At 36.1% G+C, this 24,706-nt stretch overlaps 1 protein-coding gene across 10 annotated transcripts in view; it reads right to left on the bottom strand.

The window, feature by feature from the left end:
* LOC110464761 (vacuolar protein sorting-associated protein 13A-like) overlaps positions 1-24,706 on the bottom strand; it is a 188,059-nt gene that overhangs the window by 138,440 nt on the left and 24,913 nt on the right. For 9 of the 10 annotated variants that reach the window (XM_021520142.1, XM_021520133.1, XM_021520132.1 and 6 more), the window contains exons 4-14: positions 24,375-24,505; positions 23,754-23,860; positions 21,220-21,391; positions 19,211-19,273; positions 15,270-15,387; positions 8,042-8,142; positions 7,590-7,657; positions 7,194-7,271; positions 6,828-7,029; positions 6,373-6,431; positions 4,231-4,242 (exon numbers count right to left, since the gene is read on the bottom strand). In XM_021520142.1, coding sequence (XP_021375817.1) covers positions 4,231-4,242; positions 6,373-6,431; positions 6,828-7,029; positions 7,194-7,271; positions 7,590-7,657; positions 8,042-8,142; positions 15,270-15,387; positions 19,211-19,273; positions 21,220-21,391; positions 23,754-23,860; positions 24,375-24,392 — 998 coding nt within the window. In that variant the 5' untranslated portion in view covers positions 24,393-24,505. The remainder of the gene's footprint in view (positions 1-4,230; positions 4,243-6,372; positions 6,432-6,827; positions 7,030-7,193; positions 7,272-7,589; positions 7,658-8,041; positions 8,143-15,269; positions 15,388-19,210; positions 19,274-21,219; positions 21,392-23,753; positions 23,861-24,374; positions 24,506-24,706) is intronic. The other variant, XM_021520134.1, reaches the window with a different exon arrangement.

Here is a 24,706-nt window from a genome sequence, read left to right as displayed (position 1 = left end):
AGAAAGAGAATCATCAACACTCTAAAAGCCAATCATACTGCATGACATACATTAGCAAACCTTGACAGGATCCGTTATACTTGGAACCCGAGGTGATATATATAATACAATACAATCTGGTAAATATACAGTAATACTAGGCCTCCGAGGTAACATATGTAATACAATACAATCTGGTAAACATACAGATTTTACTAGGAACCAGAGGTGATATATACAATACAATACAATCTGGTAAACATACAGATTTTACTAGGAACCAGAGGGGACATATATAATACAATACAATCTGGTAAACATACAGATTTTACCAAAATCATGAAGACATTATCCCAGTCATGTTTGTATATGATAGACCATAGAGAGGTTGAGATCGAGAGAAGTCGGCCACAGTCCTAAACAGCTGGTATATATATATAGACCATAGAGAGGTTGAGAGCGAGAGAAGTCAGCTAAACAGCTGGTAAATGCCAGACTTATCAATTACACACCTACAATTAAACCTGTCTTAACTAAATTTGCGAGGAATTGTTCCATGCAGCCTAATCAATTATTAATACAAACTTTTAGATGTGATTTTTGCTACCTATCTTAACCCTTTAACCACTGTAGACTACAATGGACTCATCCATATCAATGCATGGTAGAGTCCACTAAAGTTACATAGGGGTGAAAGGGTTAATAGTTACAAATATTTCTATACTTATTGTCATGAGATGATATTTTAATTTTGTATGCATAAAACTTGAATTTTGTTATTTGATATTTTTGAAAATATTCTAGTTTAAAATGTTGAGTCTGGTTGTCATTGAGCTCATTTGATGTTAAATTTGTATTTCACTTTAGGCTGTGAACGAACAGTTCTACTCCAACCATAACAACTTATTCCTGAGAGGTTTTCGATTAAAAGTTTGTTTTATATCAATATCAGACTACTGTGGGAGATCTGACATTCTAATACAGGTTTCTATTTACCAAGGTATACAGGGGTCAATTTGGACAGGTTCTGCTGTATTTTTAGATTGAGACAGGTTTTAGTGCAGTACAAATGAGAAAAAAATTCCCTCATATATAAAACATATAACAAGACCTCCCCTTATATACATGTATATAATGTACAAAGACCTCCCCTTATATACATATATTTACATTTGCCCCCGTGCCGTCCCATTACAACAGTGTTAGAGGGCAAGTGTAATTATATAGACTATAATTACAACTGCTCGACTATAATTACAACTGCCTGTTTCAGGTGTAGGAATATGTAAACAAACAAAATGGCCGCCTGAAATGTATTTTGAAGCAGGGCAAATGGTTTTTGTAGGAATATGTCTTAAAAAAGAAAAATATGAAAATTTTAAAAATACCTGGTTGTCTGGATGTAATTATTGTTGATATAATTACAAGTGTGTAATTAAATCAACAATAATTACATCCAGACAACCAGGTATTTTTTAAGTATACGTTAATGTACAAAGACAAGTCTATAATACTATACTATTAAAACTCTCTAAAACATTGCTGTTTTAGGTTTATCATTCAGGGAACTGTACGTAGCATTACACATCATCATTCTATGTCAAAATCACACATTTTCTCTATTTTCACAGATTTTAAAATATTCAAAAACAGCTTGAGGAAAAAAGAAAAAAAAAATGCTTCAAAATTATGGATGCTCTGGGATGTAACATGAGATTTACATTCAATTGAACGAAATCAAAACTTATCACTATCAAGAAAAAATATGCAAATTTCTATTGAACTATTATACAAAATGGAAAATGAAGGAGAAGGTTTTTGAAGCAATATAGCTGTGATATTTGACAAAATTAATCACAAACCAATAATTATTTCATCAAATCAAAATAAGTGAAATAACAAATCCCCTGTTCTAGAAATACTTTATTATCATAAAATATACAGAAATATTGTTATTTTCTATTTCTATGACGGGAATTTTTACAAAAAGAATGAAATCTGCAAAAATTTAACTCATGAAATTGTATAAATTTGTGTTCACTGTACCATCAATGTAAATAAAATATCCATGAAAACTTGAAATCGCTACCAAATACAATGTATTTCCTGTTTTGTGATATTTTTCAACAAAATTGTTAAATTTAAAAACAACTTTTATAGAAATAAAAAAAAAAAACTAAATAAAACAGAAACATATCTAAAATGAATTCAATAAGAATACTATTTTTTCAAATAAATTAAAATAATTTTTGAACAAATTGGAAACAACTTTGCAGCTTTGATCTGGATGGCAGGAAGAGACAAACACTCAATTTTAACTTGTAATAAAGAAACAGTAAAATATCTATTCTACTAAAGTTGGAGTTAAAAACACATCACTTTAATGTCAGCAATTATGATAAAGTATCTTACAAATGTATGTCAGCAAAAGCAATCAAGTAAACACAAAAACTTTAATCTGTTAAAGTTGAGATTGACTGGATTTTTTATCTATTACAGATGAGTTTTAATGGGTTTTTTAATCTATTATAGATGAGTTTTAATGGATTTTTTTATCTATTATTTTTTTATCTATTACAGATGAGTTTTAATGGGTTTGTTATCTATTACAGATGAGTTTTAATGGCTTTTCAGCATTATTTCACTGTCTGAAATATCTTCAGCTTCATAGTTGTATTTAGTAGAAGTTATCAACATTAGCACCGGTGAGAAATCTGTCAATAAAGGTGAGAGTTACTTAGCACCGGTGAGAAATATGTCAATAAAGGTGAGAGTTACTAAGCACCGGTGAGAAATCTGTCAATAAAGGTGAGAGTTACTTAGCACCGGTGAGAAATCTGTCAATAAAGGTGAGAGTTACTTCGCAACGGTGAGAAATCTGCCAATAAAGGTGAGAGTTACTTAGCACCGGTGATAAATCTGTCAATAAAGGAGAGAGTTACTTAGCACCGGGGAGAAATCTGTCAATAAAGGCGAGAGGCACTAAGCACCGGTGATAAATCTGTCAATAAAGGCGAGAGGCACTAAGCACCGGTGATAAATCTGTCAATAAAGGTTAGAGTTACTTAGCACCGTTGAGAAATCTGTCAATATAGGTGAGAGTTACTTAGCCCCGGTGAGAAATCTGTCAATAACGGGGAGAGTTACTGAGCACCGTTGAGAAATCTGTCAATATAGGTGAGAGTTACTTAGCACCGGTGAGAAATCTGTCAATAAAGGTGAGAGTTACTTAGCACCGTTGAGAAATCTGTCAATAAAGGTGAGAGTTACTTAACACCGGTGAGAAATCTGTCAATAAAGGTGAGAGTTACTTAGCACCGTTGAGAAATCTGTCAATAAAGGTGAGAGTTACTTAGCACCGGTGAGATATCTGTCAATAAAGGTGAGAGTTACTTCAAACAACAGTGTACATAGTTTGGGCTTTTCGTTATAATATGATAATGTTTTTTAAATGCTTCCTTTTTATTTTTCCATATTTGTATTAAACTGAAGCATTCATGTATTATTTAAAATTTAAACTACAATCATTAAATTTCAAAATAAAAGGCCAGTATTTTTCTAAGTTGATCTTTTCAGTTTTAACATTAATTTGAATGAGCATCTGATCAAAAGTCACAAATAAATAAATATTAGTCCACAACAGCGGTTCTGGGTAAAAGCAAACTCTGTTTTTGGATTTAATTAGAAATGTTTAGCAAATACCAGCATTTGCATTTTAGTAAAGTGTGAATGCTGGTATATCCCTTAAGAAATTCTATTCTAGAGTACTTAAAATAAAGTTCAAATATTCATTAAGCTTTTTACCTGAACTAATTCTCTGTAAATAGCAAAATTTACTATTGACAGAAAATTATTTCAGGTAAAAATCTTAGTGAACATTTGAATTTGATTGTACTCCTTACATATACGGTGTATATGTACTGAAATGTTAAAAAAGTCATTTTAGCTCAATTTCGTTTCTGTTTGATCAATGATAATTCATTAAAAAAATACCTGTGTACTATCCAAAGATTTGAAAATGTTTTAAAAATTGGAATTGATTTGTATGTATGAAAATGTATGAGAGAAGTCTTATTTCATACAAATCTAGCAAAACCTATTACTAAAGAGGCCTGATCTCTTTCAATATTAACAAGATCATGTTCACAAAAATAACTATTAATTTGATGACTATAAATAAAGATGGGCATTTGCCCAAACTACAACTGTATACCACAAGGTCACCACAAGGTCACCACCATATATACTTACTGGAGGTTTATCCTGGCAACAGAACACCATTCAACATTAAACATGACACTGACATATAATTTGTAGTTTTTGTAAGACTGCGCACTGTTTAACAATTGAAACAGGAAGATACAATAAGCAGGCTGTTTCTAACCGTATATGCCCAACATGTACTATGTACTTAAATAGAAGATGAATATCATTTTGTTTTTATATGTAAAGAATATGATTTCCTCCAACAAAAACTGTTAAAACCTTATTATCGATGCAAGTCATCCATGTATAAACTATTGAAATAACTTTGTACAGAAAATGTTACAGAACTGTATGATTTTAGAAAAAAATTGTGTAAGCTTTTGAAACTAGGTCACACCTCTTGTCTTCAGAGTGAATAGACTTATTGGTGTATGGCTTGAACTTGACTTTGTATGACATTGTGTTGTGTATAATACATGTAATGTAATATCAATAAGCTGTATTGCTTACGATAATAAAATAATTGAATATAATTCCTATCCTTTTTATCAATACCATTCTAGGAAATAGTCATTCTGTGTCATTCACAGTTCTACTTCGTTACTTGAAGCCGCATAATCTTTAAATATGACTAGAGTGTGTGTCTCTTGTAACAAAAGGTATGAGGTGTAAGGAATGGCATTATATCCACTGTGCTTGATGCCAAAATTATAACATTTTTGAAGCGAGTTTGAAGAAGGAAATATTGCAAGAGGTTTTATCGTTTGTAGGCATCAAGACACTGTAAATATGGATTTTGTTTATTACAAATGAGAGAGAGTGAGGGATACTGGATGGTTTCGCAAATTCTGAAAAAATACAACTCATATTTGGAGCCCAAATAACACAGAAAATTCTGTAATGTTTTCTAAGGAATAACTTGTATTTGAAATATGGAGCTAGTAGTACGTAACGTTTGAGCCAAATCAACGATCAGCCCTTTTCCATGAAAAAATAGGTCTTCTCACTAAGCCTCCCAAACAGTACTCAAGCTTCCCACACAGTACTCAAGCTTCCCAGACAGTACTCAAGCCTCACAGACAGTACTCAAGCCTGTCACACAGTACTCAAGCCTCCCACACAGTACTGAAGCCTCACAGACAGTACTCAAGCCTCCCACACATTTCTCAAGCCCCCCACACAGTACTCAAGCCTCCCAGACAGTACTCAAGCCTCCACACAGTACTCAAGCCCCCCACCCAGTACTCAAGCCTCACCCCCAGTACTCAAGCCTCACACACAGTACTCAAGCCTCCCAGACAGTACTCAGCCTCACAGACAGTACTCAAGCCTCACAGACAGTCCTCAAGCCTGTCACACAGTACTCAAGCCTCCCACACAGGACTGAAGCCTCACAGACAGTACTCAAGCCTCACAGACAGAATTCAAGCCTCACAGACAGTACTCAAGCCTGTCACACAGTACTCAAGCCTCCCACACAGTCCTCAAGCCTCCCACACAGTACTCAAGCCTCCCAGACAGTACTCAAGCCTCCACACAGTACTCAAGCCTCCCACCCAGTACTCAAGCCTCACACCCAGTACTCAAGCCTCACACACAGTACTTAAGCCTCAGACAGTACTCAAGCCTCCCACCCAGTACTCAAGCCTCACAGACAGTACTCAAGCCTCCCACACAGTACTCAAGCCTCACAGACAGTACTCAGCCTCACAGACAGTACTCAAGCCTCCCACACATTTCTCAAGCCTCACAGACAGTACTCAAGACTCATACTCATAGACAGTACTCAAGCCTCACAGACAGTACTCAAGCCTCCCACACAGTACTCAAGCCTCACAGACAGTACTCAAGCCTCCCAGACAGTACTCAAGCCTGCCACACAGTACTCAAGCCTCACAGACAGTACTCAATTAGGAAATGATTCACCCTGCCTTGTTTTCACCTCCCCATGTATCTTATAGGATTATGGGGGAAATGGTTGAAATTCAGATTTTCTAATACTTTCTAGGAAATCAGTTAAAGTTTGCATTACATAAAAATTCTGACAAAGGTTGAAATAAGCAAAAATGCTGAAAACTTTCATCTCTGCTTACCTAACTTAATAGAACATAGACATAGTTAAATATAGATTTTTTCATTCATAAACTTTATAACATGACCTGATAGCCGACACATGTTTATACTTACTGTTGTAGCCGGATATCCTCTGGAGGTTTGAAGAAATCAGCCAACTGGTTCACAGTGATCTATATTGGAAAAGGAAATTAGTCACAATGACAAAGTATTCAAATGAAACATATTTCAAGACATAGCTCCCCTCTTAGCTATGTGGTTGACCTATAAATAGCAACAGTGACCTTGTCATTGACCTTGGCTTTGACCTTGGGGCCTGAACTATGTTTTAACTCAAGGTATTCTCATACGAGATCTTAGTTTAAACCTTGATGAAAATCTGTTAGAAATGATGTCGGTAGTAGGTAATTCGTGATAGGAAGTGACCGGTTTGGGTGATACTATATTCCCCCAATCCCCCCATAAAATGGCATAGGCATAAACACATCTCCCTATTTTAAGCTTTTAATCATAGAAATAAACATTTCTATAAATGTGAAAGAAACACTTTGAAATCTAGGTTTACTTACAGCATCGTACACAATTTGTAACGGTCGAGCGTTGACCCGAACTCTCGTGTCACAAGCGCCATCTAGTGGATTAGTTTCGACCTGGACGTCGAGAAGAGAATACACCTGGTCAGCTTCCTCTGTCTGTGACAAAACCATCTGAGGTGTCTGACCATTCTGCTGGACGCCATTTACAGTGAATCGGTCAATTTTAGCCTCCAGTCTGGAAGACAACACAGAAGCGTTATAATAGGATATACACAGACAGGAGTTTAATCAGATTAAACTGCTTTCTTTGATGTGGTTGTGACATATCGTCCCCGTAATTTTGTTAGAGTTACCTCCCTTGTTTAACCTACGTTGACTTGGGCTACTTTAGGAACTTACTGTATAGCTGAAGCTGCAGGTCTCTGTCCAAATGATGAAAAGACATCTTTCAACTGCAATCGCAGAATTTGTGGATCTCTGCAACATTATAAATATATCTTGTACACATTCAGTAATAGCGCACACTTGATCTTAGTTTCTTAAACACTTGCCTAAGTTATGATGGATTATGTAAAATGACCTAATTTTGAACAATGTTTTTAAAAATTAACTTTAAAATTAGGAAATCATTGTAGTGACAGACAACAGGCCAATTAGGCCAGACAATTCACAAATCAGGTCGCATGACCTGTTATAAACAGAAGTTTGGTCCATTTGGCCTAATGACCTGTTATAAACAGATGATTGGTCCATTAGGTCACATGACCTGTTATAAACAGATGATTGGCTGTTTACCTTCTTGCCTCATCTTTCAGTGTAAAGGAGAGAGTGCTTAGTTTGGTCACAAACTTAACTGCCACAAACTGAAAAGTCAACAGGTAAATTAAAATAGATTGAAGAGTGAGAAACCTACGAAGACAACAAATGATAATTTATCAAAATAATTGCAAGATTCAAGAAAAAAGCAACACTGTATATTTACTCATCATTATTGTCTAAAAACTGAACCTTTCTAACTTTAGTCTGAAATAGTCCACCAGTGATGAACAAGTTATGTCCAAGCATTTCTCTCATTTTAATGGAATTTTACCTCTTGGTGATGATGGAAACGACATAAAAATGAAGCAAAAAATGAACAGAATGATTTTCATCCAGAATAAATAAGATTATATTTTTACAAGATGTAATTATTTTCTAAGAAGAAGAATTCACTTAGATCTGTGTGTGTAACTACAGGAAAGCCTTACCTCCTTTGGCAGTGTTGGATCCGACTCATCTTCCTCGTAGCCGATGGCGCTGTATAATTTAGCCTTTTCGTCTGGTGTGTACAGCTCCTGGAACTTCTCCTCTGTTATCAACAAAACACTACCTATAATACTATACAAACACTACCTATAGTACTATACAAACACTACCTATAGTACTATACAAACACTACCTATAGTACTATACAAACACTACCTATAGTACTATACAAACACTACCTATAGTACTATACAAACACTACCTATAGTACTATACAAACACTACCTATAGTACTATACAAACACTACCTATAGTACTATACAAACACTACCTATAGTACTATACAAACACTACCTATAGTACTATACAAACACTACCTATAGTACTATACAAACACTACCTATAGTACTATACAAACACTACCTATAGTACTATACAAACACTACCTATAGTACTATACAAACACTACCTATAGTACTATACAAACACTACCTATAGTACTATACAAACACTACCTATAGTACTATACAAACACTACCTATAGTACTATACAAACACTACCTATAGTACTATACAAACACTACCTATAGTACTATACAAACACTACCTATAGTACTATACAAACACTACCTATAGTACTATACAAACACTACCTATAGTACTATACAAACACTACCTATAGTACTATACAAACACTACCTATAGTACTATACAAACACTACCTATAGTACTATACAAACACTACCTATAGTACTATACAAACACTACCTATAGTACTATACAAACACTACCTATAGTACTATACAAACACTACCTATAGTACTATACAAACACTACCTATAGTACTATACAAACACTACCTATAGTACTATACAAACACTACCTATAGTACTATACAAACACTACCTATAGTACTATACAAACACTACCTATAGTACTATACAAACACTACCTATAGTACTATACAAACACTACCTATAGTACTATACAAACACTACCTATAGTACTATACAAACACTACCTATAGTACTATACAAACACTACCTATAGTACTATACAAACACTACCTATAGTACTATACAAACACTACCTATAGTACTATACAAACACTACCTATAGTACTATACAAACACTACCTATAGTACTATACAAACACTACCTATAGTACTATACAAACACTACCTATAGTACTATACAAACACTACCTATAGTACTATACAAACACTACCTATAGTACTATACAAACACTACCTATAGTACTATACAAACACTACCTATAGTACTATACAAACACTACCTATAGTACTATACAAACACTACCTATAGTACTATACAAACACTACCTATAGTACTATACAAACACTACCTATAGTACTATACAAACACTACCTATAGTACTATACAAACACTACCTATAGTACTATACAAACACTACCTATAGTACTATACAAACACTACCTATAGTACTATACAAACACTACCTATAGTACTATACAAACACTACCTATAGTACTATACAAACACTACCTATAGTACTATACAAACACTACCTATAGTACTATACAAACACTACCTATAGTACTATACAAACACTACCTATAGTACTATACAAACACTACCTATAGTACTATACAAACACTACCTATAGTACTATACAAACACTACCTATAGTACTATACAAACACTACCTATAGTACTATACAAACACTACCTATAGTACTATACAAACACTACCTATAGTACTATACAAACACTACCTATAGTACTATACAAACACTACCTATAGTACTATACAAACACTACCTATAGTACTATACAAACACTACCTATAGTACTATACAAACACTACCTATAGTACTATACAAACACTACCTATAGTACTATACAAACACTACCTATAGTACTATACAAACACTACCTATAGTACTATACAAACACTACCTATAGTACTATACAAACACTACCTATAGTACTATACAAACACTACCTATAGTACTATACAAACACTACCTATAGTACTATACAAACACTACCTATAGTACTATACAAACACTACCTATAGTACTATACAAACACTACCTATAGTACTATACAAACACTACCTATAGTACTATACAAACACTACCTATAGTACTATACAAACACTACCTATAGTACTATACAAACACTACCTATAGTACTATACAAACACTACCTATAGTACTATACAAACACTACCTATAGTACTATACAAACACTACCTATAGTACTATACAAACACTACCTATAGTACTATACAAACACTACCTATAGTACTATACAAACACTACCTATAGTACTATACAAACACTACCTATAGTACTATACAAACACTACCTATAGTACTATACAAACACTACCTATAGTACTATACAAACACTACCTATAGTACTATACAAACACTACCTATAGTACTATACAAACACTACCTATAGTACTATACAAACACTACCTATAGTACTATACAAACACTACCTATAGTACTATACAAACACTACCTATAGTACTATACAAACACTACCTATAGTACTATACAAACACTACCTATAGTACTATACAAACACTACCTATAGTACTATACAAACACTACCTATAGTACTATACAAACACTACCTATAGTACTATACAAACACTACCTATAGTACTATACAAACACTACCTATAGTACTATACAAACACTACCTATAGTACTATACAAACACTACCTATAGTACTATACAAACACTACCTATAGTACTATACAAACACTACCTATAGTACTATACAAACACTACCTATAGTACTATACAAACACTACCTATAGTACTATACAAACACTACCTATAGTACTATACAAACACTACCTATAGTACTATACAAACACTACCTATAGTACTATACAAACACTACCTATAGTACTATACAAACACTACCTATAGTACTATACAAACACTACCTATAGTACTATACAAACACTACCTATAGTACTATACAAACACTACCTATAGTACTATACAAACACTACCTATAGTACTATACAAACACTACCTATAGTACTATACAAACACTACCTATAGTACTATACAAACACTACCTATAGTACTATACAAACACTACCTATAGTACTATACAAACACTACCTATAGTACTATACAAACACTACCTATAGTACTATACAAACACTACCTATAGTACTATACAAACACTACCTATAGTACTATACAAACACTACCTATAGTACTATACAAACACTACCTATAGTACTATACAAACACTACCTATAGTACTATACAAACACTACCTATAGTACTATACAAACACTACCTATAGTACTATACAAACACTACCTATAGTACTATACAAACACTACCTATAGTACTATACAAACACTACCTATAGTACTATACAAACACTACCTATAGTACTATACAAACACTACCTATAGTACTATACAAACACTACCTATAGTACTATACAAACACTACCTATAGTACTATACAAACACTACCTATAGTACTATACAAACACTACCTATAGTACTATACAAACACTACCTATAGTACTATACAAACACTACCTATAGTACTATACAAACACTACCTATAGTACTATACAAACACTACCTATAGTACTATACAAACACTACCTATAGTACTATACAAACACTACCTATAGTACTATACAAACACTACCTATAGTACTATACAAACACTACCTATAGTACTATACAAACACTACCTATAGTACTATACAAACACTACCTATAGTACTATACAAACACTACCTATAGTACTATACAAACACTACCTATAGTACTATACAAACACTACCTATAGTACTATACAAACACTACCTATAGTACTATACAAACACTACCTATAGTACTATACAAACACTACCTATAGTACTATACAAACACTACCTATAGTACTATACAAACACTACCTATAGTACTATACAAACACTACCTATAGTACTATACAAACACTACCTATAGTACTATACAAACACTACCTATAGTACTATACAAACACTACCTATAGTACTATACAAACACTACCTATAGTACTATACAAACACTACCTATAGTACTATACAAACACTACCTATAGTACTATACAAACACTACCTATAGTACTATACAAACACTACCTATAGTACTATACAAACACTACCTATAGTACTATACAAACACTACCTATAGTACTATACAAACACTACCTATAGTACTATACAAACACTACCTATAGTACTATACAAACACTACCTATAGTACTATACAAACACTACCTATAGTACTATACAAACACTACCTATAGTACTATACAAACACTACCTATAGTACTATACAAACACTACCTATAGTACTATACAAACACTACCTATAGTACTATACAAACACTACCTATAGTACTATACAAACACTACCTATAGTACTATACAAACACTACCTATAGTACTATACAAACACTACCTATAGTACTATACAAACACTACCTATAGTACTATACAAACACTACCTATAGTACTATACAAACACTACCTATAGTACTATACAAACACTACCTATAGTACTATACAAACACTACCTATAGTACTATACAAACACTACCTATAGTACTATACAAACACTACCTATAGTACTATACAAACACTACCTATAGTACTATACAAACACTACCTATAGTACTATACAAACACTACCTATAGTACTATACAAACACTACCTATAGTACTATACAAACACTACCTATAGTACTATACAAACACTACCTATAGTACTATACAAACACTACCTATAGTACTATACAAACACTACCTATAGTACTATACAAACACTACCTATAGTACTATACAAACACTACCTATAGTACTATACAAACACTACCTATAGTACTATACAAACACTACCTATAGTACTATACAAACACTACCTATAGTACTATACAAACACTACCTATAGTACTATACAAACACTACCTATAGTACTATACAAACACTACCTATAGTACTATACAAACACTACCTATAGTACTATACAAACACTACCTATAGTACTATACAAACACTACCTATAGTACTATACAAACACTACCTATAGTACTATACAAACACTACCTATAGTACTATACAAACACTACCTATAGTACTATACAAACACTACCTATAGTACTATACAAACACTACCTATAGTACTATACAAACACTACCTATAGTACTATACAAACACTACCTATAGTACTATACAAACACTACCTATAGTACTATACAAACACTACCTATAGTACTATACAAACACTACCTATAGTACTATACAAACACTACCTATAGTACTATACAAACACTACCTATAGTACTATACAAACACTACCTATAGTACTATACAAACACTACCTATAGTACTATACAAACACTACCTATAGTACTATACAAACACTACCTATAGTACTATACAAACACTACCTATAGTACTATACAAACACTACCTATAGTACTATACAAACACTACCTATAGTACTATACAAACACTACCTATAGTACTATACAAACACTACCTATAGTACTATACAAACACTACCTATAATACTATACAAACACTACCTATAGTACTATACAAACACTACCTATACTACTATACAAACACTACCTATAGTACTATACAAACACACCTTCTATTTTTCTTTTATTCTAACACCATATTTGTATAAAACACTGTCAAATCTCAGGAAAATTGTTCTAGAGAACTTAATATTCACAGGATCACAAGCAGACCCTACTAACGCACTGACCCTCATCACCTGGGGATTACTGAAAAGTTTTCACTTTCAAAGCCCCTTATTTTCACTGACTGCTGAAATATTCAATGAACAGGACCTATTTCATGCTGATTTCAGGTCTAGTGTCTAAGGCACTAAATTAAATTGCTTTTATTTTGTGGGTTGTATTTTTCACATAATATTAATAACTGTGAAAACAGTGAATTATCAACCTTTGCAGTAACCTGTGAAAACAGTTTTGCTTCCCCGTTTTTTTCAGACTAGAAATCCCCCGAGACATTTGGAAATCTGCATTACAATTATGATGTTATAACATCGTTTGTAAATCAAATACAGTCTCAAAGTAACAAAGTTATTTTGTGGGAGGAGTTTGGTATCAGTAGATATCTTATCAATGGAACCAGTACTTACTTCACTTAAACAACTTTACCAATAGGTCAGTTGTCCTTTCTCCTCCTGGAGAGACACTTCCCCATGTTGCTTTCCAGCTTTTAAGTAACCCACATATATCTGATATAACACCAGTACCCACAGATATCTGAGATAACACCAGTACCAACAGATATCTGATATAACACCAGTACCCACAGATATCTGATATAACACCAGTAACCACAGATATCTGATATAACACCAGTACCCACAGATATCTGATATAACACCAGTACCCACATATATATAATATAACACCAGTACCCACAGTTATCTGATATAACATCAGTAACCACAGATATCTGATATAACACCAGTACCCACAGATATCTCATATAACACCAGTACCCACATATATCTGATATAACACCAGTTCCCACATATATATGATATAACACCAGTACCCACAGATATCTGATATAACACCAGTACCCACATATATATGATATAACACCAGTACCCACCTATATATGATATAACACCAGTAACCACATATATCTGATATAACACCAGTACCCACAGTTATATGATATAACACCAGTACCCACAGATATCTGATAGAACACCAGTACCCACATATATATGATATAACACCAGTACCCACAGTTATATGATATAACACCAGTACCCACAGATATCTGATATAACACCAGTACCCACTGATATCTGATATAACACCAGTACCCACAGATATCTGATATAACACCAGTACCCTCAGATATCTGAGATAACATCAGTACCCACATATATCTGATATAACACCAGTACCCACAGATATCTGATATAACACCAGTACCCACCGATATATGATATAACACCAGTACCCTCAGATATCTGAGATAACACCAGTACCCACATATATCTGATATAACACCAGTACCCAAAGATATCTGATATAACACCAGTACCCACAGATATCTGATATAACACCAGTACCCACTGATATCTGATATAACACCAGTACCCACATATATCTGATATAACACCAGCACCCACTGATATCTGATATAACACCAGTACTTACGCATGTCTCCCGCGTCCTTGCTGCCCTTGGATTCTTTCTTTTTCTTTCCTCCGAAAAACCCTCCAAACCAACCTTTCTCTTCTTTTTCCTTCTCTCTTTTTGCACCCAGTTTAGCAGCCTTCACAAAATAAGAAAACAATATATATATACTACCTAACACATTATACCATTTGTGTTAGAGTTAAGGCTATATGCTACCTAACACATTATACCATTTGTGTTAGAGTTAAGGCTATATGCTACCTAACACATTATACCATTGGTGTTAGAGTTAAGGCTATATGCTACCTAACACATTATACCATTTGTGTTAGAGTTAAGGCTATATGCTACCGGACACATTATACCATTTGTGTTAGAGTTAAGGCTATATGCTACCTAACATATTATACCATTGGTGTTAGAATTAAGGCTATAAGCTACATTACACATTATACTTGTGATTTGTGTTAGAGCTAAGAATATATGCTACCTAACACATTATACCATTTGTGTTAGAGTTAAGGCTATATGCTACCGAACACATTATACCATTTGTGTTAGAGTTAAGGCTATATACTACCTAACATATTATACCATTGGTGTAAGAATTAAGGCTATAAGCTACATTACACATTATACCTGTGATATGTGTTAGAGTTAAGGCTATATGCTACATTACACATTATACTTGTGATTTGTGTTAGAGCTAAGAATATATGCTACCTAACATATACCTGTGATATGTGTTAGAGCTAAGGATATATGCTACCTAACATATACCTGTGATTTGTGTTAGAGCTAAGGATATATTCTACCGTAATTATTATACCTGTGATATGTGTTAGAGCTAAGGATATATGCTACCTAACATATACCTGTGATTTGTGTTAGAGCTAAGGATATATGCTACCCTAAATATTATACCTGTGATTTGTGTTAGAGCTAAGGATAAATGATATTCCCCTATCTCACCAACAAGGGGGTGAATGATTCTTTTTCTCTTACCCTGTTCTCCCATTGTGTATCATATATGACACAATGTAATGATAACGTTACATGCTAAATTCAGGGTTGATGTGACGTTGATGGATCGTTTACGTGACGTCATTGTATTGTTTAAGTGACGTCATACCATTATTAGGGTGAGACAAGTAAATCTCACACCGGTAAAAGTGTAGATACACCTGTCCAGGGTAAGAGACAAGGAAATCTCACACCGGTAAAAGGGTAGATACACCTGTCCAGGGAAAGAGACAAGGAAATATCACACCGGTAAAAGTATGGATAAACCTGTCCAGGGTAAGAGACAAGGAAATATCACACTGGTAAAAGTATGGATACACCTGTCCAGGGTAAGAGACAAGGAAATCTCACACCGGTAAAAGTGACAATACACCTGTCCAGGGTAAGAGACAAGGATATCTCACACCGGTAAAAGTGTAGATACACCTGTCCAGGGAAAGAGACAAGGNCAGGGTAAGAGTGTAGATACACCTGTCCAGGGTAAGAGTGTAGATACACCTGTCCAGGGTAAGAGTGTAGATACACCTGTCCAGGGTAAGAGTGTAGATACACCTGTCCAGGGTAAGAGTGTAGATACACCTGTCCAGGGTAAGAGTGTAGATACACCTGTCCAGGGTAAGAGTGTAGATACACCTGTCCAGGGTAAGAGTGTAGATACACCTGTCCAGGGTAAGAGTGTAGATACACCTGTCCAGGGTAAGAGTGTAGATACACCTGTCCAGGGTAAGAGTGTAGATACACCTGTCCAGGGTAAGAGTGTAGATACACCTGTCCAGGGTAAGAGTGTAGATACACCTGTCCAGGGTAAGAGTGTAGATACACCTGTCCAGGGTAAGAGTGTAGATACACCTGTCCAGGGTAAGAGTGTAGATACACCTGTCCAGGGTAAGAGTGTAGATACACCTGTCCAGGGTAAGAGTGTAGATACACCTGTCCAGGGTAAGAGTGTAGATACACCTGTCCAGGGTAAGAGTGTAGATACACCTGTCCAGGGTAAGAGTGTAGATACACCTGTCCAGGGTAAGAGTGTAGATACACCTGTCCAGGGTAAGAGTGTAGATACACCTGTCCAGGGTAAGAGTGTAGATACACCTGTCCAGGGTAAGAGTGTAGATACACCTGTCCAGGGTAAGAGTGTAGATACACCTGTCCAGGGTAAGAGTGTAGATACACCTGTCCAGGGTAAGAGTGTAGATACACCTGTCCAGGGTAAGAGTGTAGATACACCTGTCCAGGGTAAGAGTGTAGATACACCTGTCCAGGGTAAGAGTGTAGATACACCTGTCCAGGGTAAGAGTGTAGATACACCTGTCCAGGGTAAGAGTGTAGATACACCTGTCCAGGGTAAGAGTGTAGATACACCTGTCCAGGGTAAGAGTGTAGATACACCTGTCCAGGGTAAGAGTGTAGATACACCTGTCCAGGGTAAGAGTGTAGATACACCTGTCCAGGGTAAGAGTGTAGATACACCTGTCCAGGGTAAGAGTGTAGATACACCTGTCCAGGGTAAGAGTGTAGATACACCTGTCCAGGGTAAGAGTGTAGATACACCTGTCCAGGGTAAGAGTGTAGATACACCTGTCCAGGGTAAGAGTGTAGATACACCTGTCCAGGGTAAGAGTGTAGATACACCTGTCCAGGGTAAGAGTGTAGATACACCTGTCCAGGGTAAGAGTGTAGATACACCTGTCCAGGGTAAGAGTGTAGATACACCTGTCCAGGGTAAGAGTGTAGATACACCTGTCCAGGGTAAGAGTGTAGATACACCTGTCCAGGGTAAGAGTGTAGATACACCTGTCCAGGGTAAGAGTGTAGATACACCTGTCCAGGGTAAGAGTGTAGATACACCTGTCCAGGGTAAGAGTGTAGATACACCTGTCCAGGGTAAGAGTGTAGATACACCTGTCCAGGGTAAGAGTGTAGATACACCTGTCCAGGGTAAGAGTGTAGATACACCTGTCCAGGGTAAGAGTGTAGATACACCTGTCCAGGGTAAGAGTGTAGATACACCTGTCCAGGGTAAGAGTGTAGATACACCTGTCCAGGGTAAAAGTGTAGATACACCTGTCCAGGGTAAAAGTGTAGATACACCTGTCCAGGGTAAGAGAAATATAGCTTCTATTGCTCCTTTCAATCATTCTAATCTTTATCGTCCAGTTGTGAAAATAATTATAGACAACTTATTTACAGCTTCTTATAGCACGAAGGTGACAGAACATATCGTACTACTGTAAAAACCTGTGTAATTTGCGCACCTGTGTAATTTGCGCAGGTACTTTTGAAAGACAAACTGCTTGGGAGTCTTAGGCTTTTTGTAATTTGTTTATTGTAAGTGAGTTCATAATTATTGTTTACAAGTGCAACGATGTTAAAAACCAAGAAGAAACTGCGTAAAATGTGCATTTTGTTGTTTGTTTTCTTTGAAATATCTGATCACAAATGACACACACGTGTGCGCAAATCAGCATATATCAATTCATTTTAGCAACATTTTTCATAAAACCTTTACTTGCTTACAAAAACATTTTATATTTGATGTGTAGTAATCGCTGGTGCATATCTCCTGATAAAAGACATAATTAGATACCTTTTAATGACCATAATTTACGATCAGTGAGAAGGGCCCATCATGGAGGCTTGGGTATAGTCATTGTAAACCAGATATCATGTCACAGTTCAGTTACAGTTTGGCGATATATTTTTTGGCAACACAATTTTTACCTACTGTAAAATGATTAAAATCGGTCATCTGTGGTCATGACTGCTGGTTTGGTGACATTTTCAGGTAAGTTATATATGATAGCAGTGGTGCTTATTGATCCTGGAGACATTCCATACTTACCATTGAAAGGAAAGGTCTAGAATGAAAATACATTACAGACAAAACTGGACATAAAGTGTCGCAGTAATTATAATATGATTATATATAAGTTTACCTCGACTTCTGCATGCTGTCGCATTAACGTCAGACTGAGGACATCCAGCACCCGTTCACACTCCTACAACATACGACAACATTAACTACAGTACTACACCTAACATGTAATTAGGGTATAAATATGATTGGTCACTTAACTTGTAGAAACAGAGCTGTATACAAAAACTTAAAAGTTGACACCACCTACACAGCAGTAAAAGTCACACATTTGTGCATCCATTGCAGGTAAGACAAAAACAGATGTAGGTCCTCGTTATACATCAAATCCAAGGTACCTCAGACAGATGAAGGTCCTCGTTATACATCAAATCCAAGGTACCTCAGACAGGTGTAGGTCCGCGTCATACATCAAATCCAAGGTACCTCAGACAGGTGTAGGTCCGCGTTATACATCAAATCCAAGGTACCTCAGACAGGTGTAGGTCCGCGTTATACATCAAATCCAAGGTACCTCAGACAGGTGTAGGTCCGCGTTATACATCAAATCCAAGGTACCTCAGACAGGTGTAGGTCCGCGTTATACATCAAATCCAAGGTACCTCAGACAGGTGTAGGTCCGCGTTATACATCAAATCCAAGGTACCTCAGACAGGTGTAGGTCCGCGTTATACATCAAATCCAAGGTACCTCAGACAGGTGTAGGTCCGCGTTATACATCAAATCCAAGGTACCTCAGACAGGTGTAGGTCCGCGTTATACATCAAATCCAAGGTACCTCAGACAGGTGTAGGTCCTCGTTATACATCAAATCCAAGGTACCTCAGACAGGTGTAGGTCCGCGTTATACATCAAATCCAAGGTACCTCAGACAGGTGTAGGTCCTCGTTATACATCAAATCCAAGGTACCTCAGACAGGTGTAGGTCCGCGTTATACATCAAATCCAAGGTACCTCAGACAGGTGTAGGTCCGCGTTATACATCAAATCCAAGGTACCTCAGACAGGTGTAGGTCCGCGTTATACATCAAATCCAAGGTACCTCAGACAGGTGTAGGTCCGCGTTATACATCAAATCCAAGGTACCTCAGACAGGTGTAGGTCCGCGTTATACATCAAATCCAAGGTACCTCAGACAGGTGTAGGTCCGCGTTATACATCAAATCCAAGGTACCTCAGACAGGTGTAGGTCCGCGTTATACATCAAATCCAAGGTACCTCAGACAGGTGTAGGTCCGCGTTATACATCAAATCCAAGGTACCTCAGACAGGTGTAGGTCCGCGTTATACATCAAATCCAAGGTACCTCAGACAGGTGTAGGTCCGCGTTATACATCAAATCCAAGGTACCTCAGACAGGTGTAGGTCCGCGTTATACATCAAATCCAAGGTACCTCAGACAGGTGTAGGTCCTCGTTATACATCAAATCCAAGGTACCTCAGACAGGTATAGGTCCGCATTATAAATCAAATCCAAGGTACCTCAGACAGGTGTAGGTCCGCGTTATACAGCAAATCTCGTTATACATCAAATCCAAGGTACCTCAGACAGGTATAGGTCCGCATTATGTTATACATCAAATCCAAGGAACCTCAGACAGGTATAGGTCCGCATTATACATCAAATCCAACGTACCTCAGGCAGGTGTAGGTCCGCGTTATACATCAAATCCAAGGTACCTCAGGCAGGTGCAGGTCCGCGTTATACATCAAATCCAAGGTACCTCAGGCAGGTGTAGGTCCGCGTTATACATCAAATCCAAGGTACCTCAGACAGGTATAGGTCCGCATTATACATCAAATCCAAGGTACCTCAGGCAGGTGTAGGTCCGCGTTATACATCAAATCCAAGGTACCTCAGACAGGTGTAGGTCTGCGTTATACATCAAATCCAAGGTACATCAGACAGGTGTAGGTTTGTATTATACATCAAATCCAAGGTACCTCAGACAGGTGAATTGTGGAAAGAGGATTTTTTATCAAAGTCACAGAGAAATTGTTCATAACGATGACCCAAATACATGTGTTCCTATTACAGTTTGCCCTCAACAAGACCTTCTCAGTTTTTACCTCGATTTTCTTCTGTACATCTGACGCTACTTTTTTGCTGTCCAGTTTCTTTACGTAGGCCTCCCGATAATCTCGCATGTTCTTACGATGCCTGCTGATATGGTCCCAGGACCACATACGGCGCCGTCGTCGAACATTCTCCTCCAGTACACTAGTCATCGCAAAATGCCACCTTCACACAAATCAGAACATGCAATTAGTGTACATCATAGTTATTCTTCGAATCAAGATACAGTTACCGTGAATTAATTATTTTTCCATGAGCTTGCATCTCATGGTTTTTTGAAAAATACTTTATTTTGTGGTGACATGACTTTGTGGGTAAAAGATTTCCAAAGAGTGAATATTGAACATGAGTATTGAACATGAGTAGAGTATTGAACATGAGTATTGAACATGAGTATTGAACATGGGTATTGAATATGATTATTGAACATGAGTATTAAACATGAGTAGAATATTGCACAAGAGTTTTGAACATAAATATTAAACATGAATATTGAACATGAGTGTTGAACATGAGTATTGAACATGAATATTGAACATAAGCACTCATAGCAAAATATTCTCATTAAATATTATATTGCACTAAAAATATTTCCCTCGCAAACTTTGTTGGCTCCATCTGTTGAAACTACCAGCCAAAATATTATTATAAGATTCTATGCTTTTTAATTCTTCTTCAGAAGTTGCTTGACATATTTTTCCCTGTGAACTTGTAAGTAGGTCAATGTAATTTTCCTTCTCAAATTGGTTAGCTCTATTCCAAAATGCTACCAGCTAAATCTTATGAATCCATTCCTTTTTGTTCTTGAGAACAAATCCTTTTAAATGTTGTTGACCTCAGTGACCTCTAAAGTAGGTTGAGGTCATTTTCATTCGCAAACTTTGGGGAGCTCTATCCCAGGAAGTCACCAGCCAAATATTATAATTTTATGAATTTTAATTCTTCAGAAGAAGTAGTTTGAACTGTTTGACATATTTGAACGCTGTGACCTTGAAAGTGAGTCAAGGATATTTGCATTCGCAAACTTTGTTGGGCCCTTCCCTGGAAATAACCAGTCAAATATAAAGATTCTATACCTTCCAGTTTTTCAGAAGAATTTGTTTGAAGTGTGAGCTAACAAGAAATAACAAGCAGGTTTGAAGCTCATTAAATCAATCAATTCTCCTTTCTGTCAGGTAACTCTTTTCTAATCAGAGATAAACTTGGTTGCCCTTTATCCCAGCATACTACTGGCCAAATTTCATCATCCTAAGACTTTCGGTTTTTGAGAAGTTGTTAAAGATTTGTTAAGACAATTGACCCATGTGACCTTGAAAATGGACGAAGGGCATTTATTTGAACAAACTTGGTAGCCCTTAATCACAGCATGCTACTGGCCAAATATCGTAACCCTATGCCTCTTAGTTATTCAAAAGAGGTTGTTTAAAGTTTTTTAACATATTTGACCCCTGTGACCTTGAATATACGTCAAGGTCATTCATTTGAACAAACTAGATAGCCCTTTATCCCAGCATGCTACTGGTCAAATACCTTAACCCTAGGCCTCTTAGTTATTCAGAAGAAGTTGTTTGAGGGTTTTTAACATATTTGACCCCTGTGACCTTGAATATAAGTCAGTCATTCATTCAAACAAACTTGTTAGCCCTTCATCACAGCATGCTACTGGCCAAATAGCATCATCCTAGGCCTTTTTGTTATTGAGAAGAAGTTGTTTAAAGGTTTTTGACATATTTGACCCCTGTGACCTTGAATATAAGTAAAGGTCATTCATTTGAACAAACTTGTAAGCCCTTCATTCAAGCAGGTTACTGGCCAAATATCATTAGCCTAGGCCTCTTAGTTATTCAGAAGAAGTTGTATAAAGATTTTTTAAGACAATTGACCCTGTGACCTTGAAAATGGACGAAGGTTATTCATTTGAACAAACTTGGTAGCCCTTCATCCCAGCATGCTACTAGCCAAAATTCATCACTCTGGGCATTTTGGTTATTCAGAAGAAGTTGTTTAAAGCTTTTAACATATATGACCCCTGTGACCTTGAAAATAGGTGAAGGTCATTTATTTGAACAAACTTGGTAGCCCTTCATCCTAGTTTGCTTCTGGCCTAATTTCATCACCCTAGGCCTTTTGGTTATTAAGAAGAAGTTGTTTAAAGTAAAATATTGACACCGGACGACGGACAGGCCAGGTGAGCTAAAAACCAGTTAGGTCAGGGAAACACTGCCAAAGAAAAAGTTAGGTCAGGGAAACACTGCCAAAAAACCAGTTAGGTCAGGGAAACACTGCCAAAAAAACAGATAGGTCAGGGAAACACTGCCAAAAACAATCAGGAGGTTAGAGAGAAAGGATGGAAGTAACGGGTGTTGCTATCAGGACAGCAGATCGATTCTGGTTTCTTCATTGTCCCTTTAACAGAAGACATAGAAAGGCACCTTTTATGCTGCAGAAAGTCACCCAATAAAATCATGTAGTGGAAAGGAGCAAGCCAGTTCTTTCCTGAACCTGCATATGTTTAAAGAAAACCTACCACTGTTTGGCATGTTTGTGTACTTGGATCTCAGGTCTGTATTTCCTGTAGACACCTCGTAAAGTCATCCTTTCTAGAGCCTCCAGCATCTCCAGGATGTCTGTGTACTGTAAATATAAACCAGGGTTTTAGACGGAGAAGATGTCCGTGTACTGTAAATATAAACCAGAGTTTTAGACGGAGAAGATGTCTGTGTACTGTAAATATAAACCAGAGATTTAGACGGAGAAGATGTCTGTGTACTGTAAATATAAACCAGAGTTTTAGACGGAGAAGATGTCTGTGTACTGTAAATATAAACCAGGGTTTTAGACGGAGAAGATGTCCGTGTACTGTAAATATAAACCAGAGTTTTAGACGGAGAAGATGTCCGCATGACGGACACCATGCAATTTAATATTGGTACAATATATTTCAGGTAATTATTATACAAATATGGACTTTTGTGGGACTTTTGTGCTGGTGAATATGATGTGATATGAACCTGAAAAAGTGATATTGACCGATTTGCCTCGGTCATTATCACTTTTTCAGGTTCATATCACATCATATTTACCAGCACAAAATCCCATAACTGTTATATTTGTAAAACATCGTCTGTTTCTTCAAATGCTCACTAACCTGCATTTTGGAAAGCATGACTGCGATGTCGTCAAACACCAGCGTGAGGTAGATCTTGGGGATGGTGAAATTTGTTTGTTCTGGTTTCGTGTTCAGACGAAGATGTGACACCAGGGAGATCGGCTTTATCACTGAAACATTCACAAAGTTCCTCAGCAGCTCAACAGAATTATATAACATGTTACTGAAACATACACAAAGTTCCTCAGCAGCTCAACAGAACTATCTAACATGTTACTGAAACACACACAAAGTTCCTCAGCAGCTCAACAGAATTATATAACATGTTACTGAAACATACACAAAGTTCCTCAGCAGCTCAACAGAACTAT

Source organism: Mizuhopecten yessoensis, unplaced genomic scaffold (genome assembly GCF_002113885.1).
Source record: "Mizuhopecten yessoensis strain PY_sf001 unplaced genomic scaffold, ASM211388v2 scaffold11031, whole genome shotgun sequence".
Lineage (NCBI taxonomy): Eukaryota > Metazoa > Mollusca > Bivalvia > Pectinida > Pectinidae > Mizuhopecten > Mizuhopecten yessoensis.
The sequence above is the reverse complement of the archived record's forward strand: the minus strand, read 5'-3'. Positions and strand labels throughout refer to the sequence as shown.